This window comes from Melozone crissalis, unplaced genomic scaffold (assembly GCF_028551555.1).
Source record: "Melozone crissalis strain CALT ecotype California unplaced genomic scaffold, PUWL_Pcris_2 ptg000088l_1, whole genome shotgun sequence".
NCBI classification, from domain to species: domain Eukaryota; kingdom Metazoa; phylum Chordata; class Aves; order Passeriformes; family Passerellidae; genus Melozone; species Melozone crissalis.
This window is the reverse complement of record NW_026535865.1, coordinates 5,171,732-5,194,634: the sequence shown is the minus strand read 5'-3', so window position 1 is coordinate 5,194,634 and position 22,903 is coordinate 5,171,732. Positions and strand designations below refer to the sequence as shown.

Genomic DNA, 22,903 nt, shown 5'->3' with positions numbered 1-22,903 from the left:
AGGATGGTTTTAGCAGGAGGAGGTGCTGATCTGGGGTCACAGCAGCGTCCTGGGGTGGTCCCTGCAGCCCAGCAGCCCCAGCTGGACTGGGAGAAGCCGCTCTTTGATCCAGGACAGCTCTTGCTCCAACCCATTCCTGCCTTCTCAAAGTGTCTGCTCAGAGCTCAGGCCTGGTTTGAAATGAAGATCTATGGAAGTCTGACAGGATCACAGATTGGTTTAATAACAGAGGCTTTTGAGCAGAGCACGGGGGCTGGAGGGGAGGGAGATGTGCTTCCATGCTCCATCTCCCTCCTTCAGCCTGATCTGCCTCCCCGTGGGACAGTCAGCTTGCAGATTCCAGCTTGGCACAGAGCTGGCAGCAGGGCTTGGGAGGGCTGGGAGGGAGCAGGAGTGCTGCTGCAGAGCTTTGTCTTTATTCACATTTTGTTAACACGTTGGCAGAAATCAGCGGGGATTTTTTTTTTTTTTTTTCCTTTACTCAGCAGGGAAAATTGTCGAGGGGTGATGCCAAGTGCAGCACAAGTGAGGTTTAAAATAAGAGGAGCCTGTAGTAATGACAGCACTTAAATAGCACTCGGTGCTGTCTGAGAGCTGAGCACTCGTTAACCCCTTAATGTTCCGAGGAATGAATGTGCTGGGTTTGCATCCACTTCATTTCCAGCTGCCCAATCAGCCGCACAGAGGGGATCAAACAGGAGAAACAAAGGAAACTTTACAAACTGTGTCAGTGATCTTTATCAAATCTCAGCTACAACACTTGTGGCTTTGATGCTGACAAGAACACAGCTCTCACTTCAAAGCAGTTGTAGTTGGGAACGGTGCAGTTTGATGGATGAGGAGCATTAAACCTTTGGAATGCTGGATTTTTTCCTCCTCAGAAAAGAAAAGAGAGAGTGTGTGTGTGTATGTGTGTGTGTAGAGGCATTGCACCTCTAGCACAAGGGGTTTCCGAATCTAAGAATATCTTTCATTACTCAGGAGCAAATTTCTTTTGTTCTGCTGGAGGCAATTATCCTGTTTTTTTCAGGAATTTGTGTTGCTGTGCCTGGTGAGGGAGGCAGCTCACACAGGTCACTTGGTACAAGGCACAGATAGCTCTGATCTCCCCTGGTTACCTTTTTTCTCCTTGTTTCTGGAGCTGAAATGAGCTATTATTTCAGAATACAGGCTCTTTGAAGCATAATCTTTGCTTTTCTTTCTATTTGTATGGTATCCACTACAAAAACAACCAGTAATTAATAATCTGATTGCCAGTTTAGGGAAATAAATCTGATGTGAACAGGTTCTTCCAAACAAATAACGGGGAATGGCAAGGGGATGAATATTGTAGTCATTCATCTCTGTTGAATTGTGTACTAATTATCTTCTTGGCTAAACTGAATGAGTAAATGACTTCATAATGTTTTTCCCCAAACACCTTTTCTTAGTAAAAGGGCTCCTTCATGCTGCTCATTCACTGCAGGCAGAGGCAGGCTCTGGGTTATTTTTACATGTGGAGGGAGAAACTCCAATGTGCTCTGCAATTTTGTGCTTTGTGCCTGGCACTTGTGCTGTGGAGCTGACTGGACTGGGGCACAGAGAGTCCTTCCAAGAGCAGATGGTTGTTCACATTAAATTCTCTGCATTTAAAAAAAAAAAAAATTTATTTGAAAATTGCATTTGGAGTTCTGGAAAAATCTCCTCTTTGTGTTCCTCGAGTCGGGGGTGAGTGAATCACACTGCAAGTAGCCCATTGTGCTAATCTTGGAGCTCAGTTGTACCTCTTGAAAATTCATATTGCTTTAAAATCTGAATTTTAAAAAGCTCCTGTCTAATGTCACTTCTTGAAACTAATGGCTCTTTAATCCTATTTCTAGCTCAAGGCAACTCTAAGGGTTGGAGAGTCTTTCAGAAGTACATGATTGGCACAAGTTAGGCTTGACTCTAATCTCCCAATGCTCAATCTCCAGGGATTTGATCCCAGCTTCAGAGTAACCTGAGATATTCTGCCCATCCTTACTGGAAAACAAATGGAGATTTTGCAGTCACAACTTCAGTTTCTTCGGGGAAGGAGGAAGATTTTCATCCTGCTGCTCTGTTGGCAGCAAAATCGCTGCCATTTCTTCACATTGTGGGTGATGAGCAAGTTCTGTGTGTGGAAAGGGATTGTCTGCAGTGAAATGGGCCCTGTGGGTGATACTGGGTGTGTTTGGTGGTGCCCAGGCCCTTTCTGAGCAGGTTTGCCCTGATTTTCTCCCTGTGCTGCTTCCCCAGGGGTTGCATTTAGCATTTGTGGGAGGTAGGTGTGTTTGGTGTGTTTTGGAGTTGTGATTTGGTCCTGTCATTACCTATTTACTCCTAATTATGGCTTTTGGAGCTGATACTCCCCAGCCTCTGTGTTTATCTCTCACTCTGGGTGTATTTCAATAAAAATGTCATTATTTGAAATCATTGACACTGCTGGTTAAAGGTACTGAATTCCATCATCCATTGTCCTGTGAAGTGATCCATTCAAGATAAAACTGCAGGCACTTGATAAAGGCTCTCTGCTCCCTGTGTGATCTTATCTCCAGGCAGGGTTTGCATTGCTGATGGATGTAGCCACAGCAGAAGGAGAGAGGAGAGGGAGGCCAGGGATTCTCCTTTCCTAACCAGGATCTTGAGAAGGGGATTGGGAGATTTCCAGCCCATTCAGCGTGGGCCAACCTCAGATTTGGTGAGGAGAAGAAGAAAGGGAGTTGATTTCAGTATTTTAATGAATTGTTGGGAGAGAGGGATGAAGGGAGGTTAATTAGGAGGAGGGTAAAGGTGAGGAAAAGAGAGGTGACCATGGTACCAACAAAGGAACAACCTGTTCTTCTTAAAATACCTTTTTTCTTTCCTCATACAGGCAAAACAGCTTAAAATAGTGTTGCACAGCAGGATCCCTGTGGGTCCCTTCCAGCTCAGGATATTCTGGGAGATTCTAATATGGAAACCCCCACTTCTACCCTGACTGTGCTCTGACACAGTGAGGAGATGTTGTTTAATGTTTTACCTTGGAGAAAAATGAGGCCTCAGGAGCAGGATCTGAACTTTGCAGGGAGGGACCACCCTGTGCTAATGCTGGTTCTTAATGCTTCTGTTGGGTGATAAATATTCCTGATGGGCCAAGGGGTTTTCTTTGGAGGCTTTGCTGCTGTCGTGGGGGCTAAAGATGTTGAAGGTCAGGGTTCAGATTCTGGGTTTATGGGCACCCTTTGCCTTACAGGGGCTGAAATAGCAGCTTTTCATTCTGCCTGTCATGGCTGAGAGCAGGTTGGCATTTGAATCTTGAAGGGTCACTGTTCTTGGCACAATTAAATCTGCTTTGGAGACAGATAACTCACCCCAGCTTGACACGTTGGCCTGGACATTTTAAATGTGCTGCTCCTGTTCTGTTTGTGTTCCTTATTCCATAATTATGGAGTGTTAAACTGTGTGGGGCCTGCTTGGGCAGACCTTGTGCAGACACTGTGAAATTGAGTTTCTTACCTTCTCCCAGGAATGGCACTGAAGTGACATTTCCAGGGTCTTGTGGTTGAACCTCCCCCTGCCCATGGAGCCCAGAGTCCCAGAGAGTGGGGTGTGGGATTTGATGAACTAATCACTGCTTAATTGCTCTGTGTTGGTGCAAGAGAGTGTAAATGAGATGTGGAACAAGGTGTAACTGGCAAAACCTCTGGGGGTGACAGCTGGAGTGGGAAAAGGTCTTGGAAGCTTTGGGTGAAGGGACAGGATGGTCTGGTCCTCTGCCGAAGGCAGGGATGGCTTCAGGTGAGAAAAATCCTCTTGAATAAGCAGAAAACAGCTATGAGGCCTTTGTTATGGATGGAGTTTTAGGGTTTTGGCCACTGGAAACCAAAAGTGAGCTTGGCTCCCTTTGAGGAAGCAGCAGGGAGGGGAGAACCTGGGCCTGGGAGGTCCCTGAGCAGCACAAGCTGCCCCGGTGAATTCCCTGTCACATCATTCCTTGGTGGCCCCCAAAGGCATCCCTGCATCCCAGGATGGCCTGAATGCTCCTTTTTACTGACACACTTGTTTAATTCTTAATTCACAAGACATTTGCTTATTTATTCTCATTGTTCCTGATAATAATTCTAAACCATTAGAGGGGAAAATTGTATTCAGAAATGCTGTTTCACACTTTATTTGTTTGATGATTTAGAGCGATAGAAAATAGCACATTTGCTGGCTTTTATAGTCTGATAATTATCCACATCCATCAAGCCCCATTCCAAGGGAATAAACAAAACACCAAGAAAATTACTCTATTAATGATATCCTATGATGGCAAATAGGACAGACCTCTCTTTTGTGTTAAGGAGAGAGAGGGGATTGTCCAGTTCAGCTCATGTTGGGAAGGAATTCCTGGCTGGGAGGGTGGGCAGGCCCTGGCACAGGTGCCCAGAGCAGCACCAGGATCCCTGGAATGCCCAAGGCCAGGCTGGACAGGGCTTGGATCAGTCTGGGACAGTGGGAGGTGTCCCTGCCATGGCAGGGGTGGAAATGGATATTTAAGATCTCCTCCAACCCAAACCATTTTGGGATTCTATATTAACAAAAGCAAGCCACCACTCCAGGAAGAGATCTTTTTCTGATTCATTTATAGCTTTGGGGCAAAACCTTTTGGACTTGTGATTCTGACTCAAGGGCTCAGAAAATTGCGTGGAAGTAGAGCTCGGAAATGCTGGATTTAGGTTTCATGAAATAAGTTTGGGAGCTGAGAGTCTTTCCCAGAGAGCAGCAAGTTCTAGATGTGTACAAGTGGTACTTGATCCACTTCAGGGATTTTCTGTTGTTTTGGTGGAAAGTAGAAAAAGGTAATTTAAAAGGCTCAGTATATTACTTTCAGGTTGTTGACTTGGGGGTAAGATGACATTTGAGTCACAGAACTATAACTTTTTTTATCTCGAGCTGCTTTTTCTTTCCCCATTGTGTAAATCTCCTGCTCCCTGGCAGAGCAGCAGCACATTTTTCCTGCTGTAATCCCCAAAGTGCTGAGTGGCAGGGTTTTGGGTGAAGCCTGGCCCTTTGTCTTGGTCACCCTGTGCAAGGCTGAGCCTTGGAACTGGGCTGGAGGTTTGGTTTATCTGCACCCAGAAAAAATCACACCTGCTGGTGTGGCTCTGTGTCCATCAGTGTCCCTTGTCCTGGGGACAGAGGGGCACATCCAGGCCAGTGTTCCCAGCACTGGGGGCTCCTGCACTCGTGCCTGAAGAAAAGGAAATTATTGGCTGTTTTTCACCTGTGGAATTGAGGTTTTGCAGCTGAGCTGAGCTGTGGGGATGGTGGCAAACTGTGCTGAGGGACACAGGGGTGCTGGCTCTCACAGAGAGCAGGGGGCAGCAGTGGCACCCAGAGCCAGCCCTGCTGGGTGCTCGTGGCTCAGAGGGACAGCACCCCTTGGATTGCAGCAGTTTTTAATCTTTCCATTGTTGTTCTGCCTCACAATCAATCATTTTGTGTGTAGATGCAGCTCAATCTGTGCCATACGTGCAGGAGCCTTCTGCTTCTCTTCCTGGTTTTAAATAGCAGCCCAAATTCTGTCTTTATTGCCTATCTTTATGTAAATCAGATTTGTGAGCATAACTTAAAGCAGAATTTGACCTACTTTTAATTCTCTTCTGCAGTTAATATTTTGAATTCCTAAGAATAAACGCAGAGGGATGTGTAGGCTCTGCTTCCTAAAGACTGCCCCAAAGAAAAAAGTTAATTTCTAAAATTGGACTCAGCTATTACCATTCTGTGCTGGGGTATTTTGATTTGTATATTATTACATATAGTTCTTTTATATGAGCTGGAAATTCCTCCTCTCTGGCTGGTTTCTATCCAAGCAGGTCTTTTTCCTTTGTCTCTCCATGGGCTGTTCTCTGAAGCCTTGCTTGGCTTTTTGCAGGCTGCAGTTTCAGATAACACAATAACCGTGTTCCAATGTATTAAACTTTTAACATCCTCAAGATTCAATTAATCTTATCTTTACAACTCCCAATTACAGGCACTAATTAAGTGAAGGTTGCATTGTAGACTGGGGATATTACATTAATCATCAGCAGCCTTGTAGCCATAAATTAGTTCTTTCCCAATCCTTCAGCATTTTTCCCAGAAGGAATGGAATGTCTCATTTCCCTGTTTTAAGGGACATTAATCCCACAAAGGAGCTTTGGATCGGGATTAGTTTTATCACATTTATGTAAGTGATGAATGGTCTTTGTAAAATAAAAGCCACTAGCTTTGTCCCAGACAAATGAAATTGAATTGTTTGATAATTATGCAATTTAAGGCACTGTCAAACTTTGGTCAGGGAATGTTGGGAGTCCATTGCTGCATTTATTATTTCACAAGATTAGGTGCTGCATAGTGTTTTACCTTAAATTTTTTCTCAAGCCATCAGTTCAAATCAGCTTAGTGCCTGAACCCTGCAGGGCCCTGTGTGGGATTTGTGTGCTGTCATCCCCCTGCCAGGCCAGCCCAGGTGTGTTTGATTTCCTGGCACAGGTTGGGTGTTGAGCTGCTTCTCCAGTTGTGGTTTTACACTGGAAAATGCAGAATTTGTCTGGCTGAAACCCCCAAATTCAGGTGCATTCTGAGGGGGCAGTGCTGGGCACCTGTTGCTGAGTCCCCTCCTGCAATTTCCTGATCCCAGTGAGGGATAATGAGAAGGATGGGTTTGACATCTTTATTGGAAACAGCAAAAATAATGCATTTTTTATTATTCACTTTGAAGAGAAGTTATAGCTGGCAATAAATGCCGTTCCCACAAATGTAAATTCTCAGAATTCTCTGTCGCAAAAAGCAGGGAGAGCCATATTTAATTTGCTGCAGAATGTAACCAACGATTTACAAATTTCCACTGGCAATATTATTGTGTGTCATCATGTTAAACACGTTGAAATGTGTCCTGGTATTCAGCTCCCTTCTTATAACCTGAACACATAAATCTCTGTCACCTGTGCTTTGCTCCTGAGGATGTTCTGAACCTCAAAGCACTGAGAGAACTGACAGCTTTTGGGAAGAAAAAGCCATTTGAAACTTCCCTGGTGTTTGTACGTGCTGGGCACACCCAGCCCTGTGGCTGGGACCTGAGGGACAGTTGATTGTTTTTCCAGAATTACGTTCAATAATTTGCACTCCAAAAAAATTCCAGCCCAATTCTTTTGCACTTTACTGACCCCAAATCTAAGAACACTGTTTTTAGGAGGTGTAGAAGTTGTTCTCTACACCCTTTAATGATGTTTTCATCAGCAGGCCCTGCATTTTCAGGGTCACCTCATCAAGAAAATTATTGAATACTTGAATTCCATTATTTCACATCAGACAATAAAATCCAGCAGGGACTTAAGGATTGAGCCACGACTGCTTGAGCTGAAGAATATTCACTTTTCTGAATAAAATGAAAGCTATTTGCACAGAAAAAGGCTTATTCTTTTCCAAAGCACACAGACCCTCCTTCGCACCTTTCCAGCCCATCTGTTTCTTGCTTATTAATATTTAGCACAGTTTTATTTTGCAGATATTTTCCCCATGGAGAACACACCTGCTGTTCCCTGCACTCAGTTATTCCTGGGGTTTCCAATGCTGCATCATCACTTTGTCTTCTCCATTTTCCTTGTACCTTGTGAAATCTTGTGATGCTGTTTGAGAAGGTGCCAAGAAAACACACACTTCATGTAACATGTCTGAGGACTTTTATTAAATGCTGTTTTTACCATGGATTGTATGTTACCGATGCCTTTCAGACACACAGAATTTTGGTTTTATTGCCAGCCATTGTGTGCTGTGCTCAGGGTTATTGCCCCACTTGTTCCTTGCCTTTCCTCTCCCCGTTTTTACATTAAAGATGTATTGATTTCATCATATCTAATGATCTTTTGGCTTCTGTCTTTTCTCTCCTCCCAGGTACGCCATTCCCCCGGAGCACGGCAAGAGGCTGGAACGCCTGGCTAAAGGTGAGCCTGGCTTTGGGCTGGGCTCAGCAAGGACTGGCACTAACTGAGCCTGCCGGGCACTTGAGGGGCTGCTGGAGGAGCCTGCTGAGCTGGGGAGCAGCTTCAGAGCCAGAGAACTTGACAGGGAATTTCAATTTTCCTTCCAACCCTTCCCTCCGAGCCTCGGTCTCCTGGCATGGCCTGACCTGAGCTAAACTAAACTAAACTAAACTAAACCTGACCTGAGCTAAAATTCCTTAAAAACCTTTGGATTTTGAGGCATTGAGGCCAAACCCTCCCATGGCTGGGCAGTGGGTTTAATCCACAAGGGTTTGGGTTGGAAAGGACCCTAAAAATCCTTTCATTGCACCTTCCATTGGATCAGGAATGCTCCCAGGGATGGGGCAGCCACGGCCTGTTCCAGTGTCTCACCACCCTCACAACAGACATTTCCTGCCTGATATTGAACCTCAATTTCCCCTCTTCCAGTTTGTAGCCATTGCTCCTTCACCCTGTAAATATATTTTGTATTTGGTGGTTTTCCTTTTATGTTAGCCTCATCCTCCTTTACTTTTCAGTGCAATAAAGTTCGTCTTAAAAAGGAAGAAAAAATGAAAGGGAGGGAAAAAGAAAAGGAAAATGGGAATAGGGGGAAGGGAGAGTTACTTTGAGCTGTGGCAAACTCCCACCTCTCAAGCTTCAGGGAAGATGTCTGGCTGCAGAAGTGGATATGTTTTAATTTGTTGGTGTTGTTTCTATTTTTGTCCACTTGCAAATGTTCAAGGAGCTGCCCAGCTAAAAAAAGCTGCTGGCCCAGAATAATTAACTCCAAATCTCTGTGGTTTATCTCCAGCGAGGCAAGTGGGGTGGTTTAAATCTGCTGGTGAAGGCAGGAGCAGGCAGGGAAATCTGGAAGGTTCCACCCTGATGCAAAAGAAAAGAAGTTCTAATGCTGATTTCCCAGAAAACAGACAAATTCCTGCGCTGCCTTTTCCTGCTGAGCACACTCCAGGCTGTCCAGCTTGTTGTGTGGGGTAAATGCAGAATAAGTGGGGATGAATGTCCTGGGGCTTGGTGCTGTTCTCCTGGGCACTGAGCTCCCTGATCCCTAAATACAAATAACTCTGGAAATGGCTGCTCAAAAACGTTGCATTGCAAAGCTACAGCTCAGTAATTTGCCAGGTTTTAATAGATGAAAAAAGTAATTTTTATAAGAAGTCAATCAATCAGATGACTTGTGTTCTGCAGACTCTGAAATACCACTCCAAGTCTGACAGGAGCAATAATAAGTTTCTTGCTGTTTGTAACTAATTTTTACGGATGATCAATTTTGAGGCACGGAGATGGTTTGTGCTGTAAAACCAGGAGCAAATTATCAATGATCTGGTCTTTATTTTAGTTTCCTGTCTCTAGAAGCTGGGTGGGTGATGATTTAACTCTGCAAAGAGCCAAAATTGCTGCCTGGCCATTCCCCTGTCCTGTGCATCAGTGGGGAGAAGTTTACTATGGAGAAATGAGTGTGCAATTAATATGGAAAATGAATAGCTGAGCTGTAAATGGGCTCACTGGGAGAGCCATGGAGCCCATGGAGAGAATGTTAATGTGTTGCCATGTTATTGGTGCTAATCACTTAAAATGTGCTTCTTTATTAGTGGCTTTAATGAGAGCCACTTAAACTGTGCATTAAAAAGAGGAACTGCAGAGAGGGACGACAGACTGGGTAGCAGACAGTCATAATTTGAATTGAAATGCTTTTAGTGCAAAAATATAAGTAAACCTGGAATCCAGTAATCCTTTTGACTTTCTGAAACCCCTTCCATTATGTCTCATCAATTAATGTTGGTTCCAGAGATTGGGTTATTTGTTTTCCTAAGCTGTGACGGGTTTGAGTCCCTACAAACACACAATTTGTTATGGAGTCAGCCACTTGGAGGGAAGGACATAGTGAGGAAAATTGGGCTGAGCTGCCATTGAGGGGTTTGGGCAGTGTTTACTAATTAATTATTTGTGATTAGTGGCAGAATTTAACACTTAGGGGTGTTGAGGTGCTGACTGGGTCAGCTCCTGCTGCCTCTGCCACTTGTTGGTGACCACTGTGAACGTGTCCCTCATGCCACTGCCTGGGATGAAGCCCTTTCCTTTCCCTGAATATTAACATTTTTCCCTTTAGGTAGTGATATGTAGGGCAGGTTGATGTGGAATCTGGCAGGTTGTGTTGTTTTCCCAAGGACATTCCTTAGTGATGCTCCCCCTTTGAATGTCTCCACAGGATTCTTCCCAGGAAGCTCTCAGGGATGTGATGCTTTCCTCCGTCACAAGATGACCCTCATTTCTCCCTCCATCCTGAAGAAATATGGGATTCCCTTTGACAGGGTAGGTCCCTGCAGGCTGTCCCTGCACAGCTCCTCTTTCCTGTCAACCCAGCAGAACCACTGGGGGAATTGGCTTCATTTCCAAGGGCATTGTTGTGCTGAGTGCAGCCTGGGGTTCCGACCAGCTCTGCTGCAAAAAGGAGAATTTGGGTTTTGGCTGAGACACTGAAGAGAGGCAAAGCTGTCACTGAACAAACTCTGGCAGTGAGGGAGCCTCTCATGTAGAGAGGGACGAGCTGATAAGGATGGTCTGGCTCATCAAGGGGCAGCAAAGCCCCACTGGTGATTCTGAAACTCTTTTTGATTTTTTTGTGGATCCAGTGTGACCCAAAGTGGAGCTGGCTGTGCTGGTTCCCTGTTGTGTAAGTGTTCATGCTGCTCTCTAAGCCTGGAAGGATCCCTGCAGCTCTTAAGCCCTGATTTGAAAAGAGGGGTCATGTTTATTTGGTATGATCGTTTTAATGTGCTTATTCTTAAAGTCTTGTGGCAAGAAGTAAATCTCCTCAGCCAGGGGTGGTTACAGGGATTTGTATCTGTGCAGAATCACTCAAACTGCTGCTGCTGCTGCTGCTGGCTGTTCCCAGCACACAGAGACAGAGCTGCCTGTGGGTGGGAGAAGTGTCACAGAGGCCTGCTCCAAACTGCTTTCATGGAATCATGGAGTGGGAAAGGACCTTAAATCCCCAACATGGGCAGGGACACCTTCCACTGTCCCAAACTCCAAGCCCTGTCCTGAAACAGTAAAGTTTATTATTCACAAACAGGGAAAAAGTGCCATTTTTCCTGAGGAACAGAGATAGGATCCCTTCATCCAAATCCTTGGCAGATTTCAATGAAGTTGAAATAGGCAGCATTTATAAATCTCTATAATGCTGTTCTGGAAAAAAAAAGAAACAGATCAATACTAGGGCTTTTTAATAATTAAAAATGTGTATTTCTGTAATCTCCTATTGATTTCTCCATTTATTCCTCAAGAGCTTGCAGAAGTCAGTAAATTTGGGGCTTTCTTCATGAGTGGCAGTTTGTGCTGGCTTTCCTTCAATAGTTATTACTTTTCTGCATGGCCTATCCATCATCTGGAGTGTTTTCTAATTTATTGTGGGATAATGTTGACAGCAGTGCCATGGATGATGTGGGCTTGAAATGGAGACATCAGGATGTGCATTCACTGACAGGAACATCATCTGTCCATCTCCTGGAGCCAGCAGAGTGGCACTGCTGGGCTTTGTGGAGGGGCTGGGTGCAGGCAGGACTTCAGGACCTCCTCCTGAAATCCTGCAGGGCCTTCTTGTGCATCACAGCAGCTTTTATTCCCTCTTTCTTGAATTATTCTTCTGTTAATGACATCTGCAAGTTTAGTTGCTGGCCCAGCTGAGGGGGAAGTGTTTGAAGTTCTGTGTGTTTCCATTTTGCATTTGGCCCCATCCTTGTGTTGGGAAGTGCAGTCCCCTGGGGTCTCTGTGGGCTCAGAGCTGCTGGGGTGTGGGCTGTGGCTGTGGGAAGGAATCCAGGCAGAATTCTTGGCCTGTGACAGCTGGGAGAGCTCTGTCAGCACTGCTGGTTGGAAGGACAGGGAAGGTCAAGCTCTGCCTCTTCCATTGCATTGATCTTCTGGAATGTTGCAGCCTGAGACCCCTTTGTGACTGGAGCCTGCAGGTGTAAATAGTTCAGGGTATGTGACCCCTTCCATCCACTGTTCTGAGTTTTTCCCTTAGGAGAAACCCTTGAGTATTCCTGCAGATCCCCAGGAATGTTCCAGGCTCAGCCAAGAGCTGCTCTGCCGACCCTCCAGTGGGAAGAGACTTCATCATTAGGGTTTTTTAATGAGTCTCTGTTCTCAGGCTGCTGCATTAAGTGACCTGTGGGGTGTCTCCTCCTTTTTCCTGTGTTTTGCAGATCACCCAGGAAGCCGGGGAGTTCATGATCACATTTCCCTATGGGTACCACGCTGGCTTCAACCACGGCTTCAACTGCGCCGAGTCCACCAACTTCGCCACCCTGCGCTGGATCGACTACGGCAAGATGGCAACGCAGGTGGGCAGCTGGGAGGGACAGCTGGGGCAGCCCTGGCACACACAGCCATGCCCCCTGTTTGTCCTCATTCCTGAGGAGAGCACGGAAAGTGCCTCTGCTTTGGGGTGTGCTCTCTCACTGTCCCACGTCACTGGTTTTGCGTCTCAATAATTTATTTTCACGGAATTCACAGAATCCCAGAATTCGCAGAATCACTGGGTTGGAAGGGACCTTAAAGATTGAGTCCAACCCAGCCCCAACAACTCAGCTGAACCCTGGCACCCAGTGCCACATCCAGGCTTTGTTAAACACACCCAGGGATGGTGACTCCACCACCTCCCCAGGAAAACTATTCCAGAACTTTATCACCTTTTCTGTAAAACTCATTTTCCCAATATCCAACCTTTATTTCCCTTGGTGCAGCTCAAGGCTGTGTCTTCTGGTTCTGTCAGTTCCTGGAGAAAGAGCCCAACCCCACCTGAGCACAGCCACCTTTCAGGGAGCTGTAGAGAATGACAAGTTCACCCCTGAGCCTCCTTTTCTCCAGGCTGAGCACCCCCAGCTCCATTTTATTCTGAGGGTGTAGGAATGGCTTTCTCAAGTGCTGCATGCAGGTTCTGAACAGGTTGTTTTGGGATTGGTAAATTGGAATTAGTTTTCTGGTGCATCCAAACTGCGTTTCACAGTGAATAAGGTGACTGATGTAACTGAGCACAACTCATTAGGTACACACTGGAGGGGAAGGAATAAGCTGGAAATACTTTTAAGCTTTAATAGCACTATGGTAATAACACTGAAAATACCTGAATTCCTCTAATCTGTGCACTCAGTTAAGTTTGGAGAGTTATGTTTGTGTGGTTATTTCTCATTAGGGCAGGTTCCTGGTGTACTTTGGTTTGTGACAGCTCTCCTGGTTTGAAATCTGCAGAATAACTGACCAGCAAAGCTCATTCCCAGTAGAATCTGGGAAGTTTTGCCATGAGCAGGGACACCTTTCACTATCCCGAGTTGCTCCAAGCCCTGTCCAGCCTGGCCTTGGCCACTTCCAGGGATGGGTCAGACATTTGGATTTGTTCTGGAGTTAAAGGGATGGTAAGAAAAACCTTAAACTGGAAGAGACCTCAAATCAGTGTCAGGTGTCTGAAACTCAAAAATAGTCAAACAGTCTTGGTTTAAAAATGTAAAAAATGGTGCTTGTCTGCTGTGACCTTGTAAAGCAGGTTTATGTGTAGTGAGTGGTCATGGTATTACACCCCAGAAAATGGGGTTTATCATGGAAATTCAGACAGACCCTTAACTACAACAGAGCCAGCAGGCACCACTCGAATATTAAAAGCAATTTTGGGCTCAGCCATGTGTTCACAAACAAGTGACATTTGGGAAGTGCAGTTTTAGATGGAGCCTCCATGCTTACATTGTTAGGCAGCGTAGCGTGAAATTACTGAACAAGCAGCAGCAGGGCAGGAGCAGATCTGGGGACACAAAGTGGAAGTGTGGAAGGAGATGCCCAATTTATTCCCACTGCACTCTGTGGCACTTGTCTGTTCTGAGCTTTTTTGCTTAATGCTGCTCCAAACCAGTGTTAATGAACCTGGGCTGGGGGTCCCAGCTGAGGGGGAGTTTGTCACACTGTGGGGGCAAAGCTTTGTTTAAATCTCATGTGAGGTTAAGCAGGGACCTGAGGAATGATCAGCTGAGGGTGTGCACTGCCTGCACCTCTGTGGGGGGAGAATTCCTGCAGAGACATCAGGAGGAAATTCCTGGCTGGGAGGGTGGGCAGCCCTGGCACAGGTGCCCCCTGGATCATGGCAGTGCCCAGGGCCAGGCTGGACATTCCAGGACATGGAAGGAGTCCCAGCCATGGCAGGGGTGGGATGAGATGAGATTTAAGGTCCCTCCCAACCCACACCATTCCTGAGTATGTGATTTTTAATTAACTACCACAACTTTCCTATATTTCAGAAATGGCTTCATTGATTTATTTGCTCCCAGGCACAATTAGATTGTCCTTGCTCATATGCAGACAGGTTTGGGGATTTTTTTTCTTACCATATACTCATTTATAGAAGTTCTTGGGACGTCTGAGCTGGGCAAAGCTTTACAGGCTCCTGCTGTTCCTGCAGTGACCCAGGTGGTGATTCCTCCTTTCCTTGGGCTGCCAGCACAGCTCTCTTGTCCTGCCTGCCCTCAGGAGAGTGGGGACATGGCCAGGTTCATAATTAGTCCCTTGTAATGCTCTCCTGGACATTATCCTGGGGAGGAGGTTTGGGCTGTGCTGTGCTGAGAGCTGTGTGGCAGTGGTGCAGTGCAGGGCAGGAAGGTAATGGTTCACCTCAGAGAGCAGAGCTGTGCTAATTGCCTGCCAGATGGGTGCAATGTTCTGCATCCCACAGAGAACCTGTAAAAAATACAGGATAACCAGCCTGGAGTGTAAAGATCAGCTGCTGAGACACTGGTCCTGCTCTAATTGTAGAACAAGTGTCAGGATTAGCAAAAAAAAAAAATAGCAATGGCTGCAGAGTAGTGTGGGAAACTAACAGTGGATAAATCCTCTTGTATCTGTAAATGAGTACCAGGATCCAGCAGATCCTTGTTTGGGGATGGAGAGACCTCCAGTGATCCTGGGCTAAAGCTGAGCAGCAGAGAGACCTGCAGTGATCCTGGGGTAAAGCTGAGCAGCAGATCCTTGTTCAGGGATGGGAGAGATCCCCAGTGATCCTGGGGTAAAGGTGAGCAGCAGATCCTTGTTTGGGGATGGGAGAGATCTGAAGTGATCCTGGGGTAAAGCTGAGGAGCAGATCCTTGTTTCGGGATGGGAGAGCCCTGCAGTGATCCTGGGGTAAAGCTGAGCAGCAGATCCTTGTTTGGGGATGGAGAGACATCCAGTGATCCTGGAGTAAAGCTGAGCAGCAGAGAGATCTGAAGTGATCCTGGGGTAAAGCTGAGCAGCAGATCCTTGTCTGGGGATGGGAGAGATCCCCAGTGATCCTGGGGTAAAGCTGAGCAGCAGAGAGACCTGCAGTGATCCTGGGGTAAAGCTGAGCAGCAGATCCTTGTTCAGGGATGGGAGAGATCCCCAGTGATCCTGGGGTAAAGGTGAGCAGCAGATCCTTGTTTGGGGATGGAGAGACATCCAGTGATCCTGGGGTAAAGCTGAGCAGCAGATCCTTCTTTGGGGATGGAGAAACCTGCAGTGATCCTGGGGTAAAGGTGAGCAGCAGATCCTTGTTTGGGGATGGGAGAGATCTGAAGTGATCCTGGGGTAAAGCTGAGGAGCAGATCCTTGTTTCGGGATGGGAGAGCCCTGCAGTGATCCTGGGGTAAAGCTGAGCAGCAGATCCTTGTTTGGGGATGGAGAGACATCCAGTGATCCTGGAGTAAAGCTGAGCAGCAGAGAGATCTGAAGTGATCCTGGGGTAAAGCTGAGCAGCAGATCCTTGTCTGGGGATGGGAGAGATCCCCAGTGATCCTGGGGTAAAGCTGAGCAGCAGAGAGACCTGCAGTGATCCTGGGGTAAAGCTGAGCAGCAGATCCTTGTTCAGGGATGGGAGAGATCCCCAGTGATCCTGGGGTAAAGGTGAGCAGCAGATCCTTGTTTGGGGATGGAGAGACATCCAGTGATCCTGGGGTAAAGCTGAGCAGCAGATCCTTCTTTGGGGATGGAGAAACCTGCAGTGATCCTGGGGTAAAGGTGAGCAGCAGATCCTTGTTTGGGGATGGAGAGACCCCCAGTGATCCTGGGGTGCCAGGGCTGGTCCCATGTGCTGCCAGCAGCCCTTCCCAGGGTTGTGCTGTGGCTTCATCCCATTCCAGAGCTCTGGCAGGGAATGCTCCTGGGAGCTGCAGTCCTGTTTGGTGACGAGGTGTCAGTGTCACAGTGCAGCAAGAAGAGACAGGAGAAGGGAGCTCAGAGGGGTTTTCACAGCCTTGGAGATCCTGGAACAATGTTTCAGAGTCAGCTGTAATCCAAATATTTGCTTTGGACTTCAGCATTCCTGATTCAGCTGAGGAGGGATGGGTTTATTTGTATATGGCACAGTTAATGTTTGCCTGCATAGGCAGAGCTTAGGAATTAGGGAGAAATATTTCCCTTTGTTCTCTGTACTTGGAGTTCCTCAGCCATTTGTCTTCCATTTGTCAGATTTTTTTTTTTCTGTTTGGTTGTTGAAAAAAGCTGCTGAGTGAAAGGCAGGAAATTATAATTTTCATTCCTTACTATATCTTTTATTAAATTTCTTTTTATTTTGCACCATGAGCCTGCAGTTCCTGCCTGGCTTTTTGTTTCTGAAAACCCTTGGATGGCACCACCAGAGGATTTAACAGCTGTGTCTTTGCCCAAACAACCCTTTTAAAGCAGGGGCTTCAGGAAGTGCCCTCCCTGTAGTCACAGTGAGCCTCCTGCTATTCAGACACCCTTTCAGAGTTTTAGCAGAAATTCAAATCCCACCTCAGCTTTTCTATTTCTTTGGCAAACCGGACTGAAAATAAATGGATGGGAGTGGAACAATCTCTGCACTTTCCTTTCAATTAAGTGCAGCCACTCCTGGAGAAGGTCTGGGTTCCTGCTGGCTGCCACTTTCACACCTTCCTTTATCTCCTGTTTACTCCAGAAAAACTGCTGGAATTCTCTCTCTCAACATAAAACAGGGTCAGGCTGCCCTTCCTGCCCAGGTCCTGCATTTTGGGCTCTGAAATAAACAGCTTTCACCTCATCCCAGGATCCTTTACATGGCTTCTTGCTTCTAAACCTTCTGCTCACTCCTTTTTCTGTACTGTATATATAATATAGAAACAATCTCAAATTTACACTTGGAATATCTGTGATTTCATGTTGTCTAGCATATAATTTTCCAGCTAAAATTGAAGCTTTCTTCTTACTATTCACATTTTGGTAGATTTTTTTCCCCTTCAATATGTCTGTATTTCCCAAGAAATATGTCTGTATTTCCCAAGAACATAAAACTTGTGAGGCTTTTGCAGAAATCTGTTTGGTAATACTGCAAAATTAGTCCCCAAAATAAGGCAAATCAGAGCTGTATTTTTGCATTACTTTGTGTCTATGCCTCAACTGACTCTAATTAGACCTTTTAAGCTTAGAACACATAAAAAAATCTATTATGAAATAGCATTTCCATAGTTTATTTTTGTCAGATGTTCAAAATTGCTCTTTTACTCTAATTAGACCTTTTAAGCTTGGAATACATTAAAGAAATCTATTATGGAATAACATTTCCATGGTTTATTTCCATCAGACAGATTCAAAATTGCTCTTGTACAAATTCTTCCACCTTTCTTCATACTTATTTTCTTGTATTATTTGTAAACACTCCTAATGCTCTTGATTCTGTGCAAGAAAAAGGAACATTTACAGCTTTTTTTGTGCTGAGGTGGAAAGGGGATGGTTATTTTTTGGAAATTGTCTGGAAGCTTTGTTTTATCAGCTCTTTTCTGATCCCCTCTCCTGCAGTTCTGGCTGGGAGGTTCTGGGCAGGATTTTTGTTAATGAAAAAACAAAGTGGGGTTCTGTGAGCAGGAGCAATCCTGGATTTATGGGGTTTCCAGGATTTCCAGTGCCGGGCGAGGTGGCTGAATGTCCGTGGAGGGGCTCAGTGCCAGCAGCTCCTTCTGGGTGTTGGCATGGGTTATTTATTGATTTATTTTATTTTTTATCCTAGCTCTGGGATAATGTTTTTATTTATTATTTTATATATTTAATATGATAATATTTTTTATTTTACTGTTTTATTTTATTTTTTATCCTAGCTCTGGGATAATGTTTTTTATTTATTATTTTATATATTTAATATCATATTAGTTTTTATTTTATTTAATTTTTTTGATCCCAGCTCTGGGATAATATTTTTATTTATTATTTATAATTTTATATTTTTAATATGATAATATATTTTATTGAATTATTTTATATTTTTATCCTAGCTATGGGATAATATTTTTATTTATTATTTATTATTTAATATTTTTAATATGATAATATTTTTTATTTTATTGATTTCTTTTATTTTTTATCCCAGCTCTGAGATAATGGTTTTTATTTATTATTTATTATTTTATATATTCCATATGATAATAATATTTTTATTTTATTAATTTATTTTATTTTTTATCCTAGCTCTGGGATAATGTTTTCTATTTATTAATTTTATTTTTTATCCCAGCTCTGGGATAATGGTTTTATTTATTATTTTATATATTTAATAAGAGAATAGTTTTTATTTTATTTTTTATCCCAGCTCTGGGATAATGTTTTTTAAAATTATTATTTATTATTTTATATTTTTAATATGATAACATTTTTAATTTATTGATTTATTTTATTTTTTTATCCTAGCTCTGGGATAATATTTTTATTTATTATTTATTATTTTATATTTTTAACATGATAATATTTTTTATTTTATTGATTTCTTTTATTTTTTTATCCCAGCTCTGGGATCATATTTTTATTTTTTATTTTTTATTTTTTATTTTTTATTTTTTATTTTTTATTTTTTATTTTTTATTTTTTAATTAATTTTTTATTTTTTTTTTTTATTTTTTTTATTTTTTATTTTTAATATGATAATATTTTAATTTTTTTTTTTTTTTTTTTTTTATCCCAGCTCTGGGACAATGCTCCCAGCGCATTTCTGTGCCCCACAATGCTGTGTGTGAAGGGAGGGAAGGGGTGGCTGTGCCCCAGCCCCACTCCTGCACCCCAGGGATGCTCCGGGAGCCTGGGGCAGCCAGGGGAGCAGGCAGGCAGCAATGCTGCCCTGCAGCCAGGACAGGACAGGGGGTTCATGGCAATCCTTCCTAATGGTTTTGTTTGTGAGGCTCTGAAGGGTTTCCAGTGGGTTTGCTAATGAGCTGGGTTGTTGTTGATACCGCTAATTACTCTGCAAACGGGGGGTCAGGGCTCATCTTCCTTCCCACGAGCTTCCAACCACCAGCATTAAACACACAACTGTGCACTTTGGGCTTTTCCTCCTCCTCCTCCAAGCTGAATCCTCATTCACTCCCAGAATTGCTGCCATTCATCTTCCAGGAGCTCTCTTGGGCTGGCTGAGGGTGAGGAGAAGGAACCTGGAGCCCCAAACTGGGTTTTTGTGTCCTGTTGGATCCCAGAAACACACCTGATATAGGAACAAACTGGATTCCTGCTGCTGGTTAGCAGGGCTGGAAGCCCTGATGGTACTGGGGATTTGTTTCTCCCAAAAGCTGAAATTCTTCTCTCTGGAAATGCCCAGGGAGAAGCTGGGAGGTGTTGTCTGTGTTCCTCTGCTGCCTTTCCTTTTCCACCCCTCCTTCCCAGGAACTTGCTTTTAGGCTTCATTTTTATTGTAAAGCAGGTAGAAAAGCTTTGAGCAAAGATTTTAGTCTGGCATTTAAAAGCTGAAAGAGCTTCAATTTCGAGCATGTTGGGTTTTGTGATGGATGAATTTCCATTAAGGGAAAGTGGGAGGCTCAGCTGAGTCTTACCAACTGCTTTCATCTGAATATGAAGGGTTTTGTCCATGAAAACCAGTGGTGTCACTTAAAATATGTAATTTTTGGTGACTATTTCTGCGTAAGGAAAAGGATTACTTTCCATTAACCTTTCTTGTGTGCTGGAACTGGTTCAGTTCAGTGTTAATAGTTGGGAATTGAGGGAAATATCCTCCCAAAACTGTTGCTGAAGGTTGAAGTTGAATGAGTCTGCACTTTTCCATAAATCATTTGATTTTATGACTTCAAGGAGACAGCCATTTTATTTGACTGTTATTTTATAGAGACTTATTTGTGTTTTTATGTTTAAAAATATTGCAAATAAGATAATGGTTGTACATTGCATAGCCACAAATTCCCCCCTATCAGTCTTGGAGTTAGAATTGATGGGACAGGGCTCCTGGTGTGGTCACATATTTTACCACAGGCTCCAAATTAGAGCTGCAGATAATAAAATAATGAGGAAAGGAAGAATGTTGTGGTTTTAGGCTGGAAAAAGGTTTAATTGTGCATTTCCTTACAGTATTTTTCCATGTGCTTATAGTTAATAAAGCCATTAACTTACGGAAAAGGGGAGGTGAGGCTGGGAAAAGCTTTCAGAGAGTGGAATGAGTGAAGTTCCTACAGATTTGGTGAATATGGAAACTCCTCTCTTGTTGCTCTTTTGGGTCTCATCTCCCCTGCAGCCAACGGCACAGAACTGACCCTAAAGCTGTTGATTTTTGTTTGTTTTTTTCCACTCCCATTTTCAGGACTTGCAGTGGCTCCTTGGAGATGCCATTATGAATATTCTGTTGTTTATTCCTTTGTTTGATCTGTGGCTCTGCCAGCCCTGCTGCTCCCAGGGCTGAGAGGGATGGAGGGGAGAGGGGAAGGTGCTGGGTGGGATCTGAGGGTTCCTGGAATTTCTCACTGCCATTTGCACAGAATGTTCGTGCTGCCATTCAGTGCTGTGCTTTGGGTGATCACATCACCCTGAAATCCTTCTCAGGGCTATTATTGATCCATAGGAATTCTGTGAATTCCCAGACTGGAGCTTTGTGGTTCAGTTTTGTCTCATGTAAAGGAAATGAGGTTTCAGATCTCTCCTTAGGGGTGGTGTTTCAGTGTAGACATGTTAGTTTTTTGGGTTTTTTTTCTATGAAGTTTAATAATAGTGGAATAGAAAAGTGTTAGAATTGGAGGGAATTTGGGAGGATATATTCTGCAGAAACTGGGGTAGGGAGGGAAGAGATGGGAGTGTAGGCACAATGTCTTTTAGGAAATACATGTGTTTATGACCACAGTGAAGCACTTTGAAAGAAATACAGCTCTGTGTGTGTGGAAGGGGGAAGGCAGGGTGTGGGACTGGAGATCATTGCCAGGAAACAACCAGAGCAGGGATTGATTGCAAAGGCAATTCCTCACCCTCCTGTACCCTCACTCTCCTCCTGGTCTCCCCCATTCTCTCACACACACAGAACATTCCCTTCTCCAGCTGTGTTGGAAGCATCAGCAGGATCCCAGTGCTGTCTGAAGGAAGGGCATGGAACAATGTCCTGGCCATGCTGGGCATGTGGCTGTGACACAACTGCAGCAGCTGAGGAAACAGCACTGCACGCTCCAGAAGGAGCCCCAGAGGAAGGAGGCTTTGTAAATTATTCATGCTGGCTGCTGTGAAAGCAATAGAATTAAATTAAAATTGAAATATAAACATCCATCATGGCAGATTTGTGGACAGAAAGGAGCTTGGCTGCTGTGGGCGCCACAGTGGTAGTGCTGAGTGCAGCCCAGCAGCATCCCCAGAGCTCAGCCTGGGCTTCTGCAGCTCTGCCCAGGGGCTGGGGGAGCCTCTGGGGCTGGAACTGCTCTGCAGCCCCTGCCCTGAGTGCCTTGGGCTGTGCTGGCAGATTTGAAGGTGTGGGGGGGTCTGTGCTGCACCCCTTGGGTCCAGCTCAGCATCACCAAGGGCAGAGCTCCCTTTTGAAGCCATTTTTCAGCCTCTGAGGAGGTCAATCCCCAGAGCTGTGCTGGGGCTGCTCTTTGTGTTCCTCTTTTAGCTCTGCACAGGTGCTTTTAAACTTTCTTAAGGGAAATCTGCTCAGTCCCTCAGGCCAGCACTGAGGGAGGTGCTGTGGGAAGCTCCTGCCTGGGCTGGGGTTGGAAGCCTGGGTGCCATCTGTGTTCCTGCCATGCTGTGGCCAGATTGCATTTCCAGCCTTTGTGGTCTCAGCTGTTTTTCATTAAATGGAGTTTTCCTGAAAGTGCCTGTCCATAAATGCTCCTTCCCACTCAGCACACTGGGGTTACCAGCACTGCCCCAGCCCCTGCACAGTGAGAAACAGGAGCTGGAGAGTGTGGGATGGTGGAGAACTGTGCAGAAGGACTCTCCTCTCTCCCTCTCTCAGTGAATTCTCAACTCTGGCCATAAATTATTTAGTGATGGTGGTGAAAAGGGAAGGGAGAAAGGGGAGAAGCAGGTTTAATTTCAGGCACTTCTGCCGAAAGAATGGATAGAATGGTTTTGAAAAGGTATGAAGGAAAGGTGGAAAAAACCCCAAATCAATCCTGCAAAGTGGCTCCAATTACCTCAGCCTCAGCTTGGAGTTGAAAAGCAATTTAATGCAAGCAAAGCTTTTCACCTTAGAGCAGGAGAGCTGTGGCTGCAGCCCCCAGAGGCACCTGGGGGTTCCTGGGTCCTTTTCCATCCTCTGCCTTCTTCTGATGGAGTTTATAAAGGCTGACTCTTTGAGGCTGCCATCAGTGCCCAGGGTGAGAATCCCTTTGCTGCACTCAGTCTGTTGATCCGTCACAGCAAAGGGAATCATCCAAGGAAAACCACCTGTGAGTCCTCTCTGTGCAATGGCAGGGGTGGGACTCCAGGTTAGTTTTAATGAGCATATGCCAGCTGAAATGAATAAAGCACATTTTCTCCCACTTCATGCTTTGGATGCAGGTTATAGTTACTGCAGGGTTTTTATTTCTTCCCTTTTGTGCAGCATTGCTGTGCCATGTCAGGATGTATCATTATGAAGTTTAACTGCCCTGTGCTCTAGGTCAGGCTTTGGTTCCTGTAAGGCTTTTCTGAGTTATGAAGTGGTACCAATAATATCTTTTCAGCCTGGA

General features: G+C 44.8%; 1 protein-coding gene across 1 annotated transcript in view; it reads left to right on the top strand.

Annotated features, from left to right (window-relative positions):
- KDM4B (lysine demethylase 4B) overlaps nucleotides 1–22,903 on the top strand; it is a 70,576-nt gene that overhangs the window by 21,017 nt on the left and 26,656 nt on the right. The window contains exons 6-8 of the mRNA XM_054291116.1: nucleotides 7,900–7,949; nucleotides 10,198–10,301; nucleotides 12,197–12,334. Coding sequence (XP_054147091.1) covers nucleotides 7,900–7,949; nucleotides 10,198–10,301; nucleotides 12,197–12,334 — 292 coding nt within the window. The remainder of the gene's footprint in view (nucleotides 1–7,899; nucleotides 7,950–10,197; nucleotides 10,302–12,196; nucleotides 12,335–22,903) is intronic.